The following is a 21569-nucleotide window of genomic DNA, read 5'->3' on the forward strand; positions in this document are numbered from 1 at the left end:
TTTTTTTACTAATTTTCTTTCACATCAAAGTCTTTCTGTGTTAGTGCAGTGACTTTCTGTTAAACACAGGCATTTTTACACAAATAAAATCTTAATTATATTTTTCAGGACTAAGATATCAAAAAAGAAAAAAATAAATAAATATTAGCTTAATAAACGAGGTTCAGAAAAAAGAGGCACATAACTACCTTATTGAGCAAGGCATGTGCTGTGTATGTGGGAGCCAACCTCACTCACATGAGCATTTAACTTTGGCAGGGGGAGTGAAGAAGCAGAAAATCGAAATGCAACTGCAATATGAAAGGTAGGCAACTACTACATCATCATCTGAGTCCCCCAAAGAATGACTTATTTGCTATTTATCCTGAATAACTGCTTTTTTAACAGAACTAAGGTTGTACATATCCTACTCTCAACATATTTCTTTGGGAGAGTGGCAATTATCTTCTAGCTGCTTATAATCACCTATTAGCTAAAGGGCCCCTACTCCAGAGTTCTGGGAGAAGTAAACACAGATAGCCAATAAAAGAATGCTCACATGCCCTATTGGTAAAAGATCAGCTTACTCAAAGAAATGTCTATTCCTAGGATGAGTTAACCCAGTTGTCTTCACATGACACCCATCAGAGCACACTCACTAAGTTGTCTTTGGTTAACCAATCTATGTCTGTTCTCACCAGCACATGGGAGACAGCCAGCAAACAATTTTCTGCAGCTACCTGAAGTGTGCAAAGCAGGCTTCTCTACCCTGAGGCTTGATCAGCTACCTGCTGATCTATCAGACTGCTTTCAGGTGCTAAATCCTTCCTCTAGGCTGCTCAAATTTTCAAATTTTGTTCTGGACAGAGCTTGCCATCGGGATTTTGTACTAGACCTCAAGAAGCAACACTACATTAAGAGTTACAAACAGAGCTTCAGAAAGACTTCTTCCAAGGGCAAGGGGGGCTCTGGTTTCAACACTAACGTAGCAAAAAAAAACCCCAAGAGCACATTTATGTCCAGCCTCCTCCTCATTATACAGAACATAAAAGGAATAAGGCTCCCAACTCCATTCCTACAAAATAAGGATCAATGAGACCTTAATTCCATGGCTCTCACTGTCTCCCCTGCTAAGACCTGCCATTTCCCATGATGCCAGTGACGTACTGCAGAGGCTCCTGGGTGGTAGGTAACACCAGGGGTGCTATTCTCCTTCAGTTAGGGACACCCTTGCAACCAAGCCCAGATCCTAACAAGCCAGCAAATTCATTCCTAAGGAACCAAAAGTGGGCTTCAGACTCCTCAATTAATCTAAAAGGCTGGTAGGTCACAAGGACAAGCAATATTGAAATGAAACTGGAATATATTGTTTTACTTCTGAGTTGAGCACAGTCACTATGGAAATCTAATTCAGGCTTCATGTTCATTTGCACAATTGGCTTTTATATAAATACTAATAAGACAGTACAAGTCAAAATCATGATCTCCAAGAAGCCCTAATACTTCTTAATACCATTAGATTGAAGCTGGTGTTTAAGAGACAGTATGTCCTCGTGACAGAGGGACTTACAATTATATTAGTAATTGCAGTTGGTATTTAATATGTAATGAAAATACAGGTCTGAAGGTGAGAAGACAGGTACATCAAAATCCTGTCATTTCCATTTTTAAGCACCAAGACTTGATTTTTTGTTTTTCTTCCCTCTTCCTAAAGAAGAGGACCAGCAGAGGGCAACATCTCCCTTTCACAATCAGCTTTTGCAACCACAATGGTAACAGCTTTTTGGGCTTTATAAGAATGAAACAAAATCAGAGAGCATTTTGAGTTCAGGCACTGAGAACTTGGCAGGACAAAAAGAGAAACAGACTCTTGACTAGTCACCAGTGGTGACTCCTGGGAGCAACCACAAGAGCTACTACTGAGCTTACGCCTCCAGTCCAGCTGGTTCTTGTAACTCCAGGCCTGGCTCCGTCCTCAACACCATGAACACACTTCTAATTTCCCCTTCAGCCTAATCTCTGCACAATGTTTAAATGACATCTTAAACCAGGAAACAATTCATGACAACTACATGGCCAAAGGAGCAAATCTTCATAGAGGTTACTGAGAAAAAGAAACCCGAGACAATCAGGAAGAGACAGCACCAGCATCACAGAGTTAAGTCACATCATTGCCTCAGTGTGCACGTGTGTTATTTTACATGGCAATATAATACATCAGCTAAAGTGAAGGGCTGTCTGATGTCACATTTTCATCTGCTGCCAAGAAGATGAGAAATTTTCAAATATCTACCACTGATAGAATTACTTTCTGAGCTTTCATTCACCTACTCATTCGACATGAGTTATCTAGTCCCTTGTATCAAGATAATTTACAAGCTATAAAATTTGTCAGAGACCAGTCTGAGGCACAGAGCATAGAAAAAAAATCTTGCCCCAAGTCCATTCATGTAACAGTAAGTGAATGGAGCTACTGCCAGTTGCCAGACTTCTAATCTATTGCCCTGCTCTCTATTCTAGCTATGTGAGAAAGAGACAAAGGGAGGTAGCCAATTTTAACTACAAAGGGCCTCCAAGGCCCAGGTAACTCCTCTCAATCTAGTCTATTTCATCTTGTTTTTTCCCAAACTGCTCAGACCATTCAGAGCACTTGCACCATCTTAATACCTCTATAACAAGTTAACCAGACAGTGTAACAGTGGATGTCAACAAGGAACAAGAATAAAAAGCAGGATATGCAAATAGGCCTCCAAATTCTCTGATTAATCAGGCAAAAAACACCTGTTGGTAGGAGGAAACATGACCTGGACTACAAGCAGCCCTTATCTAAAAGGGGTAGATGCACAATGTTTCTTGTTATAGAAAAATCTGAAGTTTTCCAAATCATACTGACCCAGCTGTGCCCAGAGAGGGTTATATGGGTGGGATTTTGCCAGCATGTTGACAGACTGGGATGTGCGCTTCTCAGAGAAGGCCTTGATGGGAGGGTGGTCAACAGGCATCACTGTGGGGACCCACGCCAGGTGATATGTCAGCACTGCGGTCAGCAAAGCAGCAAAGAACCTAGCAGGGAAAAAAAGTTTAAAAAAGTATGTCCAAAGTAACACCAGCAAAAGAACACCCCATTAAGTCATTTGCACTGGGAAGCACAAAAGCTTTTACTTAAAAAAAAAAAAAGGGAGTGGGGGAAGCTTACTGATTTTTGTTGATCTGTTCTATCAGAAAGGTAAATTCTTTAAGAAAACGCTGGCATAGCTGATTCTTTTCCAGGGTGCTGGACATCATATTAAGCCACACAGGCTCTGCAATCCTTGGAACAGAATATAGGTTCCAGATGGTAACTCTGCCCAAAGAAAAGTCCCAAAAAGTCAGTGTTAATGCACACATCTCAATGCTGCAAATAAATACAAGTAGCCCCTTTCCTCTTCTGTTGTCCAGATTATAATTCGCTGCTTTTTTTGGTAAGATCTAGGAGACTAAACAAACTGCAAGAGTTTTTACTCTTCCAGTAATTACTAGTGTTCACAACACTGGTCTGTTCAATTTATATTATCAGTAACCCAGTATCTTCGTATGAATTACATGTTTGGCTTCCCTTTTTTGCATTCCCATGTGAATTTTATTCAGTGAAACCATTCAGAAATAAATTTGAGGGGAAGAAGAACCCATTATATTCATTACACAGATTTGATTCCACATTCCAGATATTACAGAACCTCCATTCCATTAAAGCCTTCTCTCTCTCCTGGGCTGACTTTCTTAGCCTTTGACCATTCCTTCATTTCTCAAGTACAGAAAAGAGAGCATTTGACTGCAACTTTCTTGCCAGTTACATTGTTCAACATCCATGGCTAGGAGTAGACACATCTATCTGCCTGAGTACATCAATCCACCCAACTGCACAGTCATCAACAGAAGCCAGCTCTTGATGAGATGTTTAGACTTTAACTGACAATCCCAGGAACACATGAGTGCAACAGAACTACTTTCATTCTCATTTGGAAAATGGCTGAGCTGGTTTGCTAAAGTTTTCTGAAAACATTTCCCCAACAACCAATGCAGAAAATTCATTCACACTAACTGCAAGACTATCTAAAATACAAGACCTTACATTCAGTTGCTTATAACTGGAAGAGACAAATATCTTTCATGGGGCATGAAAAGTGCTCTCCTTTTAATTCAGAATTCCATCAACTCACCTGAATTCTCCCAGGGCATCCATGACACGGCTGATATAAACCTGCACTCTCTGGCTGGATTCTGCTATTTTTCTACATGAGATCATGGCCTTGATTAAGAGTTAAAGACACAAAACAGCTGCTTAAAGGATTCACATTCTTCATCTTTTTAAACTTCATTAACATGTCAAAATAACTAAGATCTAGCCCCAGTCCTATACAGCCACTCAGGATAGCAACAAATGCCAACCTCCCTCCACCTCATAGGAGACCAATCCCTAATACTGGACAAGGGGAGAGAAGAGAACATTTCTGAGAAGACAACAGCAAGACACAAATATTTTGTGTCTCTCTTTTAGACACTGCATGAAAGGACAGAGTACCATCATCTCCACAGACTCTAGGGAGTCAAGAAAACCTCAGAGTGAAATATGGCAAGAACGAAGGAAAAACCACCCATAGCATAAAACTCTCCATTCTAATTCTGTCTAGAAAAGAAACTGCACCTCTTTCAGCAAATGCTGAGTTCCTACTCTGGGCTCAAGCTCAAGACTGCATGTGTAAGGAGGGAGGCAAGCTTGAAACCACGCACCTTCTCCCACTCTTCATCTATCAGATTCTAGAATACTTCATTCTGATTGACATTTTTCCACATTATGCCAAATTAGTATTCTGTACCTTTTCTATTGCATATTTCAGCTTGTTCATGTGAGACTCAAAAAGAGGAAAGTGAGAGAAAAAGAAATCCTGGAAGTTTCTCTGAGCTTCTTCTCTTTCAGGCAGAGAAAAGATGATGCTGATTGCAATTTTTTTCCTCCGAACCATTGCAGGATTGGAGCTGCAGCTTTCATCAGCCATACTAAACATTTCTTCAGTGGACCTGTAAGACAGATTTGTTAGGACAGTTACCTGTGTACTGGGAGAGAATTCGGCTTCTATCCATAGCTCTCTATACAGTGGAAGGTAACTCATCTGTAGGACTCCTTTGACTGACTACATAAGGCTTTGCTATCACATGTTTCTGAACAGAGGATGCCTGACATCCTCTGTCTTGTGCTTGTTCAAATAGGAAGAAGACAACCCCCAGCGAGGCCTGGTGTGAACACTTTCCTGTGAAACAGAACTAATAGATTCCCTCCTGGATTTAACTTTGAGGGAGATGAAGAAAAGGGAACAGAGATACATCACACAAAATCACCAAAAAAGCTTAAAGGTAACTTTGGAGCTGTGAACTGCATCCAGCACTTGAGCTCCTCTCTGGGTGCTCAGCTGCATATCTATGATGCTCTTGAATCTGGACTGTTGCTCATGAGGGAAGTTGGGAAACATATAACCTATACTATCTATATTGTTCTGGCATCCTAAGATGGATGTTTGCATACAAAATAAAACTTTCTATTTTAACTCAAGACAAAATGTCACCATCCAGTAATTACTGTAAAAACACAAACTTAATGCCTACGAATACATGTTTGCCCAGCTCAAAATTGTGTAGACTTCAGCTTAGAAAGATTTGTTTTCTGCTTAAAACTATAAAAAAATACCAGAAATAAAAAAAAAATACCCATCCAATGGCTATTTTACAACCATTATTATTTCCCCATGTTCTGCTTGTTTCCTTGAGAGTGCTGCCACATTTCTTTCAACAATTGTCTCTTCTCAATATTACACATAGGTTGCTACTAGGATCAATACTGCTCAACGTTTTGATTATGAGCCTGGCCTGTGGACCAAAACACACCTTTAGTGAGTTTGCAGATAATGTCAAATGGGGGGAAAATGGTCAGTCAAGGGGATGGCAGTGTCCACAAAGGCTGTGGAATCTCTATCCTTGGAGTTTTTCAAGACTTACTCAAGAGTCAAGTTCCACAGACACCTGATGTAAATTCCAAGCTACTGCTTGGCACAGGCAACTGATTTGGATGATACCCACAAGTCTCAGCCCAGCATAATTTTTACTGTGATTATACAAAAGGGTGACAAATCCCTCACCATGTTCTTCTATAAATACTAGCCTTGCAGCACTAGATATTGATACTGCTGACTTAAAAAATTATTATTTTTTCTTGCTTAAAGATCTTGATCAATTTAACTGAAAAGAACACCATATATATATATAAATATAATGTGTATACATAAATAACTAAAATAGTATGGAAAAAATGTCTGTTGTAAGGAATTTCAACTGAATAATGGGTGTTAATCTACTGAGAAATTATAGGAGAAAAGGGTAAAAAGACAAAAAAGCCATGGAGACATTCTGAGCAGCACTCATCTGGAAATAGCTTGGTTTTAAGTTCCTTTTAAGTTAAGACTGAAATATCAGTGAGTGGTAATTAAAAGTTTGAAGTCTTTTCATATCAGAAGTATCTTGAAATGGCGTCTGTAGTATTTATAGAACACTATGAAGCAATTAACAAAAGGAAAGACTCAGGGCTAAGCATTCATTCTTAGTCCATTCTAAAAATACTTAGTTTACAGTTTAATTGGTTTGACAAAGTTAAATATACAAAAAATTCTCATCACAGAGGTATGAGTCCATGAACACAGGATAAAACAGACAATTAAACAACAGCAAAAAAACAACTTGTGGGAAAACGGAGTTCCAGACAAAAACATAACCTCATCTGAACTTCAGGAACTTGCATACAGAGACAGAAATTCCCAAGGAAGTCAGGAAAGGATGGTCAGTCAGCATCTAAGAAACATCACAAGCTTTTGTACTGCTTCCCAGGAACAGAAATTGAGGAATTTAGGTCTGAGAGAGAAGCCTTTTCAACAAAACTGCTAATCTAGCTTGCTTGCCAATCGACTTTGTGGAGTTCCAACTAGACATCTCAATTTCTTTGAGCTATTGGCCTAAAACATCAGTCACAGAGACTGTAGAATCTTGGCTGTGCACCTGGGGTGCAAACTCTGTGGCACTGAAGTATTCAACCAGAAGCCTACTGTTTCTCTAGCAAGTAACCAGAAAACAAGTATCTGAAGAGGTCTTTTGGCTTAGAAAGAATCCCAGTTCAAGAATAATTCTAGACAGTAAAAATAATGATGTGCTGTTTCCAGTATCTTTCCCCAGCACTGGTTCTCCAGTGGGGGAAAAAACCAACAACCCTGCTCTGGCCAGCAAGTAAGCAGCCCAAAGATGATTTCCTCTAGACCATTTGTAACTTTCAGAACACTTTGCAGAAACTTATATTTGTGAAAATTTGGCTGCTTCTTAAACTGGGCTGAAATGATCTTATTTACCCTAGATGTTTTAACCTTTTTTACATGGGCTGTTCTCAGCCTTTTTTCTTTAGGAAAAAGTACTTCAGTTTACTTAAAGCAACCAGTTTATTCTGAACTGCAAGTGTGATTTAGACAGCACTTTAGTACCACGGCACAATTCTTCATGTTTAAAATTATTCACTAAGAATATCTAGAAAAAATGCTGCAAGTGTTGATTTACACTAGGGAAAGCTTTTCAAATGAGGTTCAATTTTTATTTTTTACTGACCACATATTTTAACTGGCAGCTTTTATGCTTCTCTTAACTGAAAAGGGAGAGAGGCCAAATAGCATAGATTTCTTGTAGGTCTCCACTAATTCCACTCTGTGTCTGGGTACAGGTGGATGAGTACAGAGAGAAGATAACTGAGAACCATTTGCTATTTTGCAAATGACAGGGGAAGAATTTGCTTATTAGCTATGAAAAGTCTGCTGCATTCCACGCTTTGTTATGCCACTGAGCTACAAAAGCTAATAAAATTCCAAAACAGAAGCCAAGCTTTTTGATCACAGCTTTTTTTTTCTTCCTGTTTTGGTAGAAGTCACATCAGGAACATCCTGTACCAGCCAAGAGAGTCATGGGCTATTACTCCAAAATTTCTCTAACTGCTCACTGGTCAGACTTCATCATAGTATAAAGTCATTATGGCAGCAGCGCTGTTACAGTCCCTTTCATCTGAACAGGATACTCTGCTCCTTCAGAAAAAATTTAATTTATTTTTCAGAATATGGTTTCATACACAGCCTATACATTCACACCATATTAATACACAGCCTATGTATCCAATAAAAATAATTATATTCCAAATTGGGATTTGAAGTTCAGGTTCGACCAAAACTTCATCTTCTTTTATATTGGCAATCTTACGTAACACGCACAGAAGATAGACTGAGTAGAGAACATTTAATAACAGGGTTTGTGCTTTTAAAGAAGGGAGGCTTAAGCTCTCAAACACTTGTTGTAAGAAGAAAGGTGCTACACTTACCATCTTGGAACAATTCCATTCTCTAAACTGGTTGTCTGACTTCGGAGCCAGCGACGTTGATAGCTGCTAGAAGATGACGATGAAGAGCTTGGAGATGGAAAAGGAGTAACCAGAAGACTGCTCAGAGATGCTATGAGGAAAGCAAGAAACCCCACATACAATGAATCACAAAGAGTGCTGGTTAAATACTTTTCTTCATACTCTAACAATAATTTCTCACAAATATTGCTCTTGCTTTCTGGTCTTTTTCACACAACTCACTTGCAACAGGAGAGACAATTATCTATTTTAAATCTTGCTGCTTGAGGACATTCATTTGTTATAAAGTAGGAGATCGTCCCTACTTAAACATACTAAAATGTATCTTATTCTCATTAAAAGTGTTCTCTCCCACGAGTTGTTGCACTCCCATTACAATCAACAGGATGATTTCTGGTCTTCATTTTCCTATTCAGTGTAAAAAGCCATTTCTCTTCATTTGCTCTAGTAAAGGCTCCAACCAGTTCTTCCCCTAAATTATAAACTGTTTAAGAGCCCAGAACATGGTGGGCTGTAAACAAAGAATATAATTGCAAATATTTTTGCATAAAGGCTTGGGGCAAATGCAGAAGGCAAACCACCTAGCAGATAAAAACAATTATGGATTTACAGGTCATGAGGTGTCTATATTTGAGGTGAATCACTGCAGCCAAGACTTGTAACAATTACAAAAGCAGGCAAACAAGATAGACAGCAGATACCTGACCGAGCAATGCCGCTGTCTCTGTCCTCGTTTTGTCCTCTGCTAGGCATATCAACAGGTGTGCTGTGTGCTAAAACAAACAGAGCAGATCAATAGAAAATATTACATAATTCATCGTACTATTTGTCAGCATTTTAAAAAATGTTTAAGTTTAAAGGTCATAGACCAAAAAAATTACATCCCGTACTGTTGCTCAAAATCAGTATGGTGTGAAGAGAGGTGGCAGCAAACAGTAGCCTGTGCTGAGTATCATGTTACCACAGGAAGGTTATTTGCCCAAATGTGAAAACATTTCTAAGGAGCTTAAGAATATGAATACAGTCTGCATTATCAGAAATCAGATATACTTTGAAAGTGAGGGCTGGTGGTATCCTCATCACTCTTGATAAACTCTGAGTATGCAAGATTGTCCTTTGACACAGATTAAGATCAGAATGAAATAGTCTAGCACAAGGTCCATTAAAAGCTTCTGTTTCACTTGCTGAGCTGAGATTTACTGTCCACAAAGCCTCACAATAAGAAATACTCAGTCTGTCAGATCACATTGAAGTGTTAGTAGTGCAGAGTAACTCAAATTGTAGAGCATGCAAGATTTGCAAAGGCTGTGAAGAAACTGCATTGGTATTTCAGTTCACATTTTTGCAATTAACAGAAGTAATTAGGCCTGAGATCTACCCACCTGCATGGATCATCATTATGCCTGTAAAAAGAAACTTGAGGCAGCCTAGAGTTTTGACAAATAAAGAAATTAATATTGCTTAAGGAAAAAAACCCTTAAAGCCTCCCAGACTTAGCTCAAGAATTTTGAACATCTGCCACCAAATTAAAAAGTAGCAAGAGACCAGAGAAGAAAAAAGCTGTACACCAGCAAGACACCTGCATGTTAGCAAGAAACCAGCACCAAGCCAGGAAACATAAGTTCTCTAAGAAACATAAGGGCTAATTCATCTTTAAAAGACTACATAAAATATCTTTGAAACAAAACACAGTAATTTAGCTTAGCCATCTTTCAGAAGACTTATTTGTAAGTATGTACCAGATACACCTGTTGTCACTATTTCAGCCCTCTGTTTCTAGAGACTAATTATGCATGTCCTGCAAAGATTCAGAAGGAGCTGGATTTGTGTGTGCATATGGATGGGTCACACTGTGGCTGGCATTCCACACAAACCTGCAAAGAAAGAAGCACTGCGGATGAGCCGGAGGGGACCTCCTTCAGACACACCCTGCAGCAGTTTGCTGCTACATAGCTGTAACACACCTAGGAAACAAAAGCAACGTAGAGAAAATGGAAAAAAATGGAAAAAAAAAAATAAACCCCCCCCCCAAAAAAACCAAGCCAAATAAAAGGTAAAAAACCCAAGGAGGTGATGTACTGGGAAAAAAAAAAAAAAGCCCAAACTGAATGAACAGATGGCCTCGTGTTGTCAGAAAGACACAGAACCTGGAAATATTTACCTAAATTACTTCCACTGCGACAGGTTCCCAAACCATTCTGATTGGAGCTCAGCTTTCCCAGACTGGGATCCTGGTTGATGCATTCAAAGCTATCTTGCAAGCTAAAACAGGGGGAGAAGCCAGTATTCCTTCAGAATATGATCAATAGGCATTAATATTAGCTTAAGAATTAGGTTCATTTTATAAAAAAAGAAGGCTGAACATTAACTTTAAAACCAAACTGAAAGACAAGTAGGTTTCTGAAACGGGAAGGAAGCAGGCATTCATTTATTTTTTACATTTAAATTATTGGAAACTTCTTTCTAGGACACTTGGGATTCAATTTATTCATATTTGCCCATTTTGGGGAGGAGGCGCAACAGAACAGTGTATCTGTTGAAGGAAACAGAAGTGGGATATGGGGTCAAAGCATTCTCAGCCTATCCCTTCCTCACCCTTCTGACAGCAGTAAGAGATGGACATTTTGATTGTCCAAAGCACCTAACCTCTGCATTTAGGTGGTTTAGGACCTTTATTGCATGTCCAGGACAAATTAGGAAGCAGAAACTTGGAGATTTATTTTTTTTTTTTAATTAAAAACTTGGCTGGCCTAACTAGGATCTATTAAGAGAATTCTTCTCCACAGCTGCCTTCTCGATTTTTTACCAGAACTACAAAAGGAGAAAGAAAGACAGACAACTGCACTGGCTGGGAAAGGAAAGAAATTATATATAAAGAAAGATGTTCTTACTTATTGTTGCTTCCACTGAAGCTTCCTACCCTGGCTGAGAAGACTTTACTTATCATCAGCTGTGGGGGAGAGCTGAAAGGATAAACAGTCATTTATTTCACTGAGTCATCAATTCCAAGAGCCTGAAAAGACAGTGCATCACAGAAAAGGACACTCACCGTATGTAGTGAATTTTCAAGGTGGAGCCTTTGTAACTCATTGCCACTGAGCCAAACATCATTTCTCCCAGCATATTGACATCGGAGGCTGGTCTGGTGTACTACACAGACAAGAAGACGGGAACAGCAAAGTCAAAAATAACTTGGCATACTATTTCAACTTACCATAGTGCCACAGTGATGCACTGGGAATGAAGAACAAAGAAGTTCATCTTTTTCATGCAAAGCAAGATCAGTGTGCACTCAGTGTGGGTGTAACACTGTGGATTTAGCAAGTTCAGCAGGAAGAAAACCTGCATTTTGCTCACTAGATGAGCAGTGCTATCCTTGTTCCTGGCAGACCCCCAAAGGCAAGACAGAAAAAAAGATCTTCTGCATTTCTAAAGAAATAGGTGTGTCCATCAACATTCCCATATAACAGAGTGTTTGATAAAAGCTGTAAATGCTCACAGGACTTGGATTCTGTGGTCTGGATCCCCAAAAAATAAACTGCCTTCCTTATCCAAATGAATAAATTCAACTTCCCGGTCTTTGTAGAAAACTTCTTGGAAACGTTTTTTATTGAAAAATTATTTGTGATTATACCTAGAAATGCAGTCTTCAGATCAGTTGCTTATTCTGTTTCAGACTGATCATCCATAGCAAATACAAGGAGAAGTTTGTTAATGCTGAAGAAAATAACCTTTCAGTTAAATATCATAATTTCCTTTTCCCACCTTAACCTATACATCCTTCAAGCTTCATTTTTCTAGGTGAAATGCTAAAGCTTTTACTAAGAAAGAGACAGTACTTAAACTTTATGTTATAGTAAGACAGACTAAAGGGATTCTTAATAAACTATGTTCAACAGCCTCTTCAGAACTGACCTGAACCACAGGTACACATGAACAGAGAACAGTATAGTGCTTCTTACAACCTTCTTATGAGAAAATGCTATTAGATATATTTCACAACTCCTTGAAAGGTAAGACCAAGATAGACTAAAAGGTTAAGATGCACCCACACATATTTTTATTCAAAACACTTTGAGGATAGAATAGACCTCAAGGTTCAAATTAAGCTGTAATGTAATAGAAGCCAAAGTCATTCAATGCATCTAAGCAGAGGCTTTAATAAACGAACTCCTTCCGTAAAATGGAAAAACAAAAGCAACAAAGTAACAAATATTACCTGATACTTCGGTATCTGTTCTTTGATATTTTGCATACAGCTTACAGAGGGACTATGGGAAGAAACACTGTTGTTCCCATTGCTTGCTTGGCAGTTCTTGGCAGAAGTCTTTACAGAAGCCTCATCTGCCATTTTCTATGTTAAAACAGAAAAATGTGATAAAAAGTCAATCTGAGAACTCCCATTCTAAACATATCACGGCAAGAATCTCCTTAAAACTACAGGAAAGCAACAGAAATAAAGAATACTCTTATTTGGCTCAAAAAATATGTATCAGTTTTAAAATATTTTTTAAAATGCCAGCATCAGAGCAAGTGGAAAACTGCTCTCACATTCACCCTGTCAGATAGGTTTTCATAGTATCACATATAATCAGATTACTCAGTTTCACAGGAAGATCAGTCCCAATTGTTATGAATTACTCATTGTAATATTTGCCAAAATTTATGTAAACAAAATCTCAGTTTATGGGTTTCTTACAAACCAATTCCTGTGATCATTTGCACAATTAATCACTCAAATTGCATACAACTTTTGCTCCCCAAATGATTAACACATTTCTAAAACAGAAGAACAGCCAGCAAAAACAAGGGATAGATAATCCATTATTTGGTAGAATTAGCAGGTTAAAGACAAACAATTCAAGTGTATTTAAATACTCAATGTGAATAAGCTTTAGTGTATTTCAGAAAAACACACAGTAAACACATGTTCACTCCTTTGACTTCAATTTAAACAGGACTGAGTCTGAAAGTAGTTCTGTCTTAATTTTAAATGAATCAAGTTTTAGTTTTGGTGTTTGACAACAACCAAATACTCAAAATTATTTTTAACATCCATGTGTTTGCATGGCATTCAAAGCACTATGGCTGCTTTAAAAGGGTACTTAGATTAGTGAGTGTCTGGCTAGAAAACAGATTATAGCCTGTATCATGTGTTATGAGGGAGGTTATAATCTGTTTTATGTCAGTGTTGCGTAGAGAGTTTCTGGTAGAACATTTTGTAGTTAACTTTTAGCTAAGGTATTCAAGCAAGTGGAATAATTTGAGTATGTAAATGAAGCCAGAAATGCATTTTTTGCTAAGATGCTATTGGTTTTAAAACAACTTTAAGATACTTAGTAATGACCTTGATTTTGGGTAGGGGGTGGGGAAAGAGGGGAAGCAAGATTAACAAGCAGTCTGACCCATTTACACTCTTAAGTAGATGATCAGACATCAGCTGATGATGCTCATCAGTCTTACTGATTCAGCACAATGGCATATTTACAGTGTGACCGAAATACAGACTGGTGCTTTTAAAGCATCTTCATAAGTAAATCCTACAAGTTGTGACTCTTCTTCTATGGCTTCTACAGGTGTATATATATAGCTCTGCAACAAACCCTGTTAGTCTAACAAGCTGAAGCTGTTGGTTCTAAGAAAAACTTCAAAACAAACAAAAATTAGATATAATTTAATGTAGAAGAGAAACAGAGGCAGTGGGAAAAAAACAAGCAAAACCACCACAAAACAGAAAACACTGTTGGTTTCCTGATCTTAAAATGACCTAAGTTTGCTGAAAGCTTTACTCCACAATTAGTGTGCTTGGAGAGAAGAAAAAGAACTTGCATCTTGACGGCATCTGCTCTTGCTTCTATGTGTCACCAAAACTTACACGGCCACATAAACCACCATGTGTCATGCTTACGTGGTTAGCCAGGGAAGTTGTTTTAATTCACATAAAGACAACAGCTTTACTACTGCAAACACCAAAGGGAAAAAGCACCTTTAGACACATGGTGTACATCACTGAAACAGACTGCACAGCCAGGGCTAGCAACATAAAGCAAACAGTCAACATTAGAAAGGCTGAAGAAATCTCAGTTTAAGGGTAAATAGATTTCTATGTCTGAAAGCAAATCTGGATTGTTACATTTGAATACCATATTTATATCAGAAATACCAAATACCAGACATGTTCATAGGCTTGTTGGAATGATGCTTGTTGCAGCTATCACACTGAAAGACCACAAGATTAAGAAGTTAATACTGTCCTATTAAAAGAACTACTTTTGGAAAGGAAAACAAAAGAGCAGTAAGACAACAGCAAAATGAAAATTTCATACCTGAACCACAGCTTCATCAATTTTGCGGACTGCTTTGGAATCAAACAAGACCTGTCTGCCTCTCCTCTCACAGTCTTGGTAAACTATCAGGCGGATTTCATTCAAGTCCAACTCCGAAGAGGACCAGCTAGGGATTAGAAACAGGAGATATTAAAATAGTGTGTATACTTTGCAGGTTCATTTAAGTGAAGAAATGGGTATTAGGCAAATATATGCTTTACTTAGCATTTACAGAATCCAGGTTGCAAATCACATAGCTCCAAGAAAAAAGGAACTCCAAAGGAGTGTCTAAGCTCAGTGTCACTGACAGAGGCAGGCACAGCCAGACCAATTTTCATCCAATCTTCTTTCAAAATTTTCCAGAAAGAGAACACAAAACTTACTCTCAACAATCTGCTCCAGGCTTAACTACAATTGTTCTCTTCTCTGTACACAGCCTGGATCATCCTTATTATAAGGTAAGTGTACTATTTTATGCAATACTCCCAGTGGCAACAAAACACAGTGGATTACCATCTTCTCTACTGCAGTCTTTCAAAGGCACAAGGCTTACATCCTCTCTCTTCCTTCTCTAAACAACACAAACCTAATTCCTTTTGACATATTCCTGACAATGCAAGTTAAGATTTTCCCAAAGTTTAAGCCTTGCAATGGATAGACAAGGTTTATGTTGTTCCATTCTTCTTCCCCCTTTTTGGAGACATTTCAGGGGTTACAGAGCAGCCATTGATCACTGACACAATGTCCAGCTACAATGAAAATAATTTAGTACATGAAACCAAGATACTTGAACTTCAATCTGAAACAAAACAATTCTCTCAAGCCAGAATCTGTCCATTCTGCAAAGATGCAACATGGCACATGACCTGCCTCACTGCACTACCACAGAGGCTGAGAAGCCAAAGAGATTATTGTGGCAATGACAAGAAACCTCGTTTTCTAATTCCAAAAGGAGTCAGTCTACACATCAGAGCATGAAGACTTGTTTGGCCTCAGCTTTAGCTACAGAAAACACTTCCAGGTTATGTGCTGACAAGCTGAAATCAATGGAAAAAACCTACTACTGCATGAAGCAGTGCCACAGAGCACTGATGCTCAGCCTCACTGCCCCAGCCCTGACCTGGATGGACTGCACCTGGGGGGTGAGAGTACAACTGTTATTAATAGTCGTTGGCTTAACAAACTGCATTACAGACTTCAGTCAAGGCCACACTGATCTTCCACCCAAAAGAGGGTTTCATTTAGGAATTTCCCCAAACTTTGCTTTACCGAAACTGAAGGTAGATAATTGAGAGAAGAGTATAAAACCCCTATACAGACAAAAGACTAGAATTTAGGAAGCTACTTCTTTTATTACATGCTCTGTCAACATCCATAAATCAACAGTGAGGTAAACACTATCAAATCCTGCTAGTCAGAATAACTGCTTTAGAAGTATACTTGCAGACTTGTGATTCCAAAATAGTTTTAGTAAAGCCAGCTGAATTTCTTCTTTGTGCTATTTCTATGTAACTAAGAAAAAAAAGCCTAAATAGACATATTTTTCAAACCTGAAAGAACTCTATCTGGAGGTCTATTTTTAAACATCTTGGGGCAGAATAAGCCAGATACCTATCTCCACTGTAAGTTACTCTAATACAAGTATGCTGTATGTACATAACGTACAAGGTTTCCCATCATGGAATGATGCTAAAGGCTGTTTTGCCATCCACAGTGAGGAAGCTTCTTGACCTGTATGTAACATGTTGCCTCCAGAACTGCTGAGAGTGCCAGGCAGATTTCTTTTCAAGCCTTCCCTTACAAAGGCAGTCACAGCATCATGTTAACCTCCATGAGACCAGACCTGATACCATTGTTGATAGTTGCCCAACGAATTTCCTACACACCTTGCTTACACAGAGAGCTGCAACTACACCATCTGTGTAAGAAGTCTGTTACTAGTTTGTCAGCCCACTGCCTATGCAATGGTATTACAAAATCCAGTTATACTGAATGCAAGAGAAGTCAGAGCCATCAATACACCTCATCCTAGTCTGTCACACAAATCTGATACTCTTCAGTACCAGATACCCCAATACCTCTTCAGTTACACAGCTATTTACTTACTTGCTGCAACAGACAACCTGAAGTAACTATGCTGTTTTATTAACAAGTCTGCAGGTCATTCCTTTTTTTAACAACAAAGAAAAGTTACATCTCTATGCCTTTAGCTTAAATTCTATGCAAGAATAAAGCCTTAGTTATCTCCATTACTGGCACAGCAGCATCCATACTTCAGACCGCAGGCTTGCAAGTCTAAACTGAGAAAGATTCATTTCAGACACAGATTGAACCAATTTAGACCTGCATCTGCCCACTGATGCAGGGTTGCATGCAGGCTGGGTTGCATGAATTCAGGTTTCCTCATTAATAAATAAACTCTCCCTCATTACACACTAAAGCAAACCTCATGTTGTTCATGCAGTGCTGAGTTCTGTATAAGACATGAACTGGATTTTATGCTCAAGTAGAAGCCAACTTAACAGCCTTTTCCACACAACATGCTAGAACTAAAGATTGCTGCAATCTGCCAAAACTACCAACAGATTCTTTAATACCAGACAGCAACAAGCTAAGAAATTACACAAAATCTATCATACAGAGTTTTATGTGACCAGCAAACCAAATCTAAGGAAGTAATTTCAGACAATGCTTCTTGCAGTTCTCACCAAATATCAAACTTATGTTTTAATGATGCCATTGCTTACAGATGCATTTCCTGCAGCAGATCTACCCATTACAGAAGAGATCCTCATTTGACAACATCAAGCACATCTATAGGCAATTTATACAGGCATACAAGTCCATGTAGCCTCATTACTTCCACATGGAATCCAGCAGAAGGCCCAAGACCAGCCAGATGACCGGGATGTTTATGCCCATCACAAAAGCTGATGAGCACTGCTTACAGTACTTCCACCTTTTATTGTTTAAGCAAGGTTATGTAAGAGTTCCCCCAAAACAGGGACAGCAGGAGTATTCAGTCATCTCCTAAAAGCAGAGTGTTGAAGAATACAGACAGTATGCAGATTTATTGGTCAGCTCTGTTTTCACATGCATCAAAACCAAAACCCCAAAATGTTACTTCCTTACCTCTGTATCAGCTTATTGCTTATTTAGCAATGCCAGGTCCTGCATATTCTTAAAAATCAGCTGAATTAACATGATCTTGTGTATATGTTCACATTTCAGGTTAAATGTGGCTGTTCTGACTAAACATGATTTCTAATTTGACCACAGAAGTAAGAGCCCCACATGTCTTTTCACCCCTTTTTGTAACTATGTGACCCTTTCTGTTACTTGTGTCTGCTCTGGTAATTGTTGGACCCTCCCAAAAACTGAATTCTCTGCAGCAACAGAAGCCTGTCCAAGCACATGAAAGTGGACCAGAAACATGGTTGGAGAAAGGAAGAAGTAGAAGGCACCTGAAAGAAGGAAAGTAGAAAGGAAGAAGAACCTGCACCTCTTGGTGGCAGCATGACTTACACTAACTCCCTTTGTCCATAGAATTATATACCTTTAGGAAAGGGCACACAGAAAATGCTTCTGATCCATTCCAAGTAAGTATTGAGGCTAGCTGGGATTTTAATTGAGTTTTCTTGTTCCCAAGTCAGTTCCCTGTCTGCTTAGTGAGCTGACTCCCTAAGGGGAGCCAGTTCCAAAAGGACTTAAAAGGCCAAGGCCAGAACAAGGGGGAAAAGGACAAGAGCATGATGCCAAAAATCAAAGGAAGAAGTGGCTCCTTCAACACCATCAGTCGGAGCAGCACAGATTACACAGCCTCACCTTCACATTGGACCTTTACCACAGGTGGAAGACACCAGAACTAAAAACACTATCTTCAAGTCAAAATAAATAAACCAACTCAAGCTGTGCTCATATGACAGTAGAACCAAGTCTACCACAGATACTAAAATGCTACTGATTTTTTTTTTAATTTTTGAAAGGAAGCCACAAGTTTGGAACAGTTTACTGATATCCTAAAAAGTTTTGTCTCTCCCCAGAGAAGCTTAAGCTTGCTTTATTTTCTCCTACACATGCTACGTTCTATTTTTTTCTAATATTTCTTCAATTACAGTTATGACACATGGAGGCAAGATCTCTCTTACTTAGGAGAAAGCAAACTTGTTTGTTCTGGGAAAAAATTCACAAAAAAATTGCCTCATTCTGCCCTGAATAAATATTTTCAGTTAATATAGATCTCCAAACTCTAATGTTTACAAAGAAAGCTTTTGCTTCCCCTTTATAATTATCAGCATGCATGCAATAACTGAAGAGTGACCTATTCAATTATATTCAAAAACTACTTCAGCTGACCTTAAACTGTGTTTGAAAGTGACTAACCCCTTATTCCTCCAGTGCAGCATCTACAGGCTAGAAAACCAAACAGACTGACACAGCTATGTATATTTATCTACACTTTTCTGCTTCTTAGGCCAGCAATCCTGAATGTAGAATACTAATTCTAAGACCCTTGGGTGCTAGAATTTGGAAAAAGCCACCCTGAACCATATTTTTAACACAGCTACATAGCTATAAAGAGTCAGACACTGGAGACGCGCTGGCACATGTCTGAAAAGGACAATACAAAAGTTAAATAAATACTATTCCCCCTTCAGATTACTCTGATGTAATGCTCGAATTTGAGGTAATTCACAAGTAAAGCAGAGGGTTCCCCTCTCTGTTCTTCCCCCACTTCACAGCATTCTCTCCTGTCAGCTCCACACACTGTTAGTACTTGACCCACTAACACAGGAGGTGGCAAAAAAAGTAAAGGAGGGGAAACTAATTAGGAAACTAGAAAGAGAAGGTAAGATTATTTAACCTTAATTGAAAAGAAAGGCAATTACCCTTTATGCCTCAGTTTGCATATACATAAATCTGACTCTTGATCAGAGTCAAGTATGTCAGTTCAGTTTCAAAAAGGAAAGACTTTCTGGAGTTTCAGTCATTATTATCAGCAAGAATAAGTTTCTAACAGAACTTTTTCAATTATTTACAAAATAGCCTTTCAGCACATGATTATAAATCTAGTGTTACATAAAAATGTCCTTCATCAAAAATCATACACATCAAAAAAAGTTACATGCATACCTGTTTTGCAGCAGTCTAGTCACTTTGTTGCCACAGCTGACACTTTCATCTCTCAAAGACTTTCTAATTCTTTCATCCAATTTGGTACAAGAGAGATTATTTCCAAGTGGTACATCACTGTTGTTTCTTGTTCTTTCTATTGGTCCCCCAGTGCCATTTGCAGTTTTTGGTGTACCCCCACACATTTTCTAAGCCACAAATACTCGTGTAAAACTCCCTCAAAGAAACTAAATACCTGCTGAAGAGAAAGAGCCTCAAGCAAGTTTCTTCACTATCGATCAACTATTAACAATGGTAATTTACCATCAGCTTTCTTCCCTATAAAGGAACACAGTCTGCCGAATTTCCAGCTGGGGGGAAAAAAGGCAAAACGATCTTCATATATTCTATAAGCCATTAATACAAAAGGACAGCTGTAGCTAATGTACTTCGGCAATTATTCCAGACAGAACAGACATGACTTTCAGGTTTCAGAAGCCATCGCGGACTTGCTCTTGCTGCTGTCAGAGGCTTTCCTACTAAGCCTGGTGCAAAGCTGTAGCAGATACAACAGCTAATATTGACTTTAGCTATGTTTGTTTCCTGGTATGTGATTTAGGTAGCTGGCAATTATGTAGTCACAAGACTGAACCATATGGCCTCTTTAAAAAAAAAAAAAAAGGCATAGTTGCTTCTGCAGTGACTCGCCCTTAGTTGCAAGGTTGTTCTAACACTGGCTACAACACCCTGTTAATGGCTCTCATGTGAGCAAGTGTCATCTGACAACCCCTAGCAACCCGGTATAGCTTAGGAGCAAGTAAGAATCCGTCATCATTGCCATATGGTTATCAGTTCAAAAAACCCAACTACCAACACCAAGAAACATGCTAGATATTCTGCACTGTAATGCTTTTATTTCTAAAGACAAGAACTACTTATACTTGGACAAGAACTTGGCACTAGTACTTGGAAAAGTTTTTTTGAAAAAGTATGAAAGAAAACGATGAGAAAAGGTTGCAGACTTCAAGTTGCTTGATGAGCATTTACAGTCACGTGCCTCTTAAAATAATTCAATAACAGTACTGATGACAAAAATATCTAATAAAATACTCCTGACCAAGTAAATTTAAGTTTTTGAATAGAACAAAGGAATCAGACCACAGAAGACAGAATATCATCGAGTCCAACTCCTGGGCCCACACAGGAGCATCCCCAAGAGTCACACTTCTGCCCCAAAGTGTTGTCAAATGCTTCTTGAGCTCTGTCAGGATTGGTGCTGTGACCACTTCCCTGGTGAGCCTGTTTGAGTAACCAAACACCCTCTAGGTGAGTAACTTTTTTCTAATATGCAACCTAAGCCTCCCTGGCCCAACTTCAGGCCATCTTGGGTCCTGCCACTGGTCACCACAGACAAGAGATCAGTGCCCGCCCCTCCTCTTGCCCTCCTGATGAAGTTGTAACTGCAACTGTCTCAGCCTCCTCTTCTCCAGGCTCAACAAACTGAGTGGCCTCAGCCATTCCTCATATGACTTCTCCCCAAGGCCTTCTCCCCATCATTTTTGTTGCCCTCCTCTGGGGACTCTCTGACAGCTTAAATATCATTTTTTGTGTTGCAGTGACTAAAGCTGCACACAGGATGTTCTCCTAGGCTCTGGTAATTCTACTGCAGAACAAAGTCCTCT

General features: G+C 38.9%; 1 protein-coding gene across 4 annotated transcripts in view; it reads right to left on the reverse strand.

Annotated features, from left to right (window-relative positions):
- Nucleotides 1-21569, reverse strand: part of FNIP2 (folliculin interacting protein 2) — a 50190-nt gene that overhangs the window by 13044 nt on the left and 15577 nt on the right. Inside the window, exons 1-13 of one of the 4 annotated variants that reach the window (XM_063156295.1) lie at nt 19909-20455; nt 14776-14902; nt 12669-12803; nt 11499-11599; nt 11341-11412; nt 10611-10711; nt 10324-10413; nt 9151-9222; nt 8411-8540; nt 4836-5037; nt 4179-4267; nt 3176-3322; nt 2873-3042 (exon numbers count right to left, since the gene is read on the reverse strand). In XM_063156295.1, coding sequence (XP_063012365.1) covers nt 2873-3042; nt 3176-3322; nt 4179-4267; nt 4836-5037; nt 8411-8540; nt 9151-9222; nt 10324-10413; nt 10611-10711; nt 11341-11412; nt 11499-11599; nt 12669-12803; nt 14776-14902; nt 19909-20093 — 1621 coding nt within the window. In that variant the 5' untranslated portion in view covers nt 20094-20455. Of the gene's footprint in view, nt 1-2872; nt 3043-3175; nt 3323-4178; nt 4268-4835; nt 5038-8410; nt 8541-9150; nt 9223-10323; nt 10414-10610; nt 10712-11340; nt 11413-11498; nt 11600-12668; nt 12804-14775; nt 14903-19908; nt 20456-21569 lie in introns of those variants that run through there. The other 3 variants (XM_063156296.1, XM_063156297.1, XM_063156298.1) reach the window with 3 other exon arrangements.

Source organism: Melospiza melodia, chromosome 5, assembly GCF_035770615.1.
Source record: "Melospiza melodia melodia isolate bMelMel2 chromosome 5, bMelMel2.pri, whole genome shotgun sequence".
NCBI classification, from domain to species: domain Eukaryota; kingdom Metazoa; phylum Chordata; class Aves; order Passeriformes; family Passerellidae; genus Melospiza; species Melospiza melodia.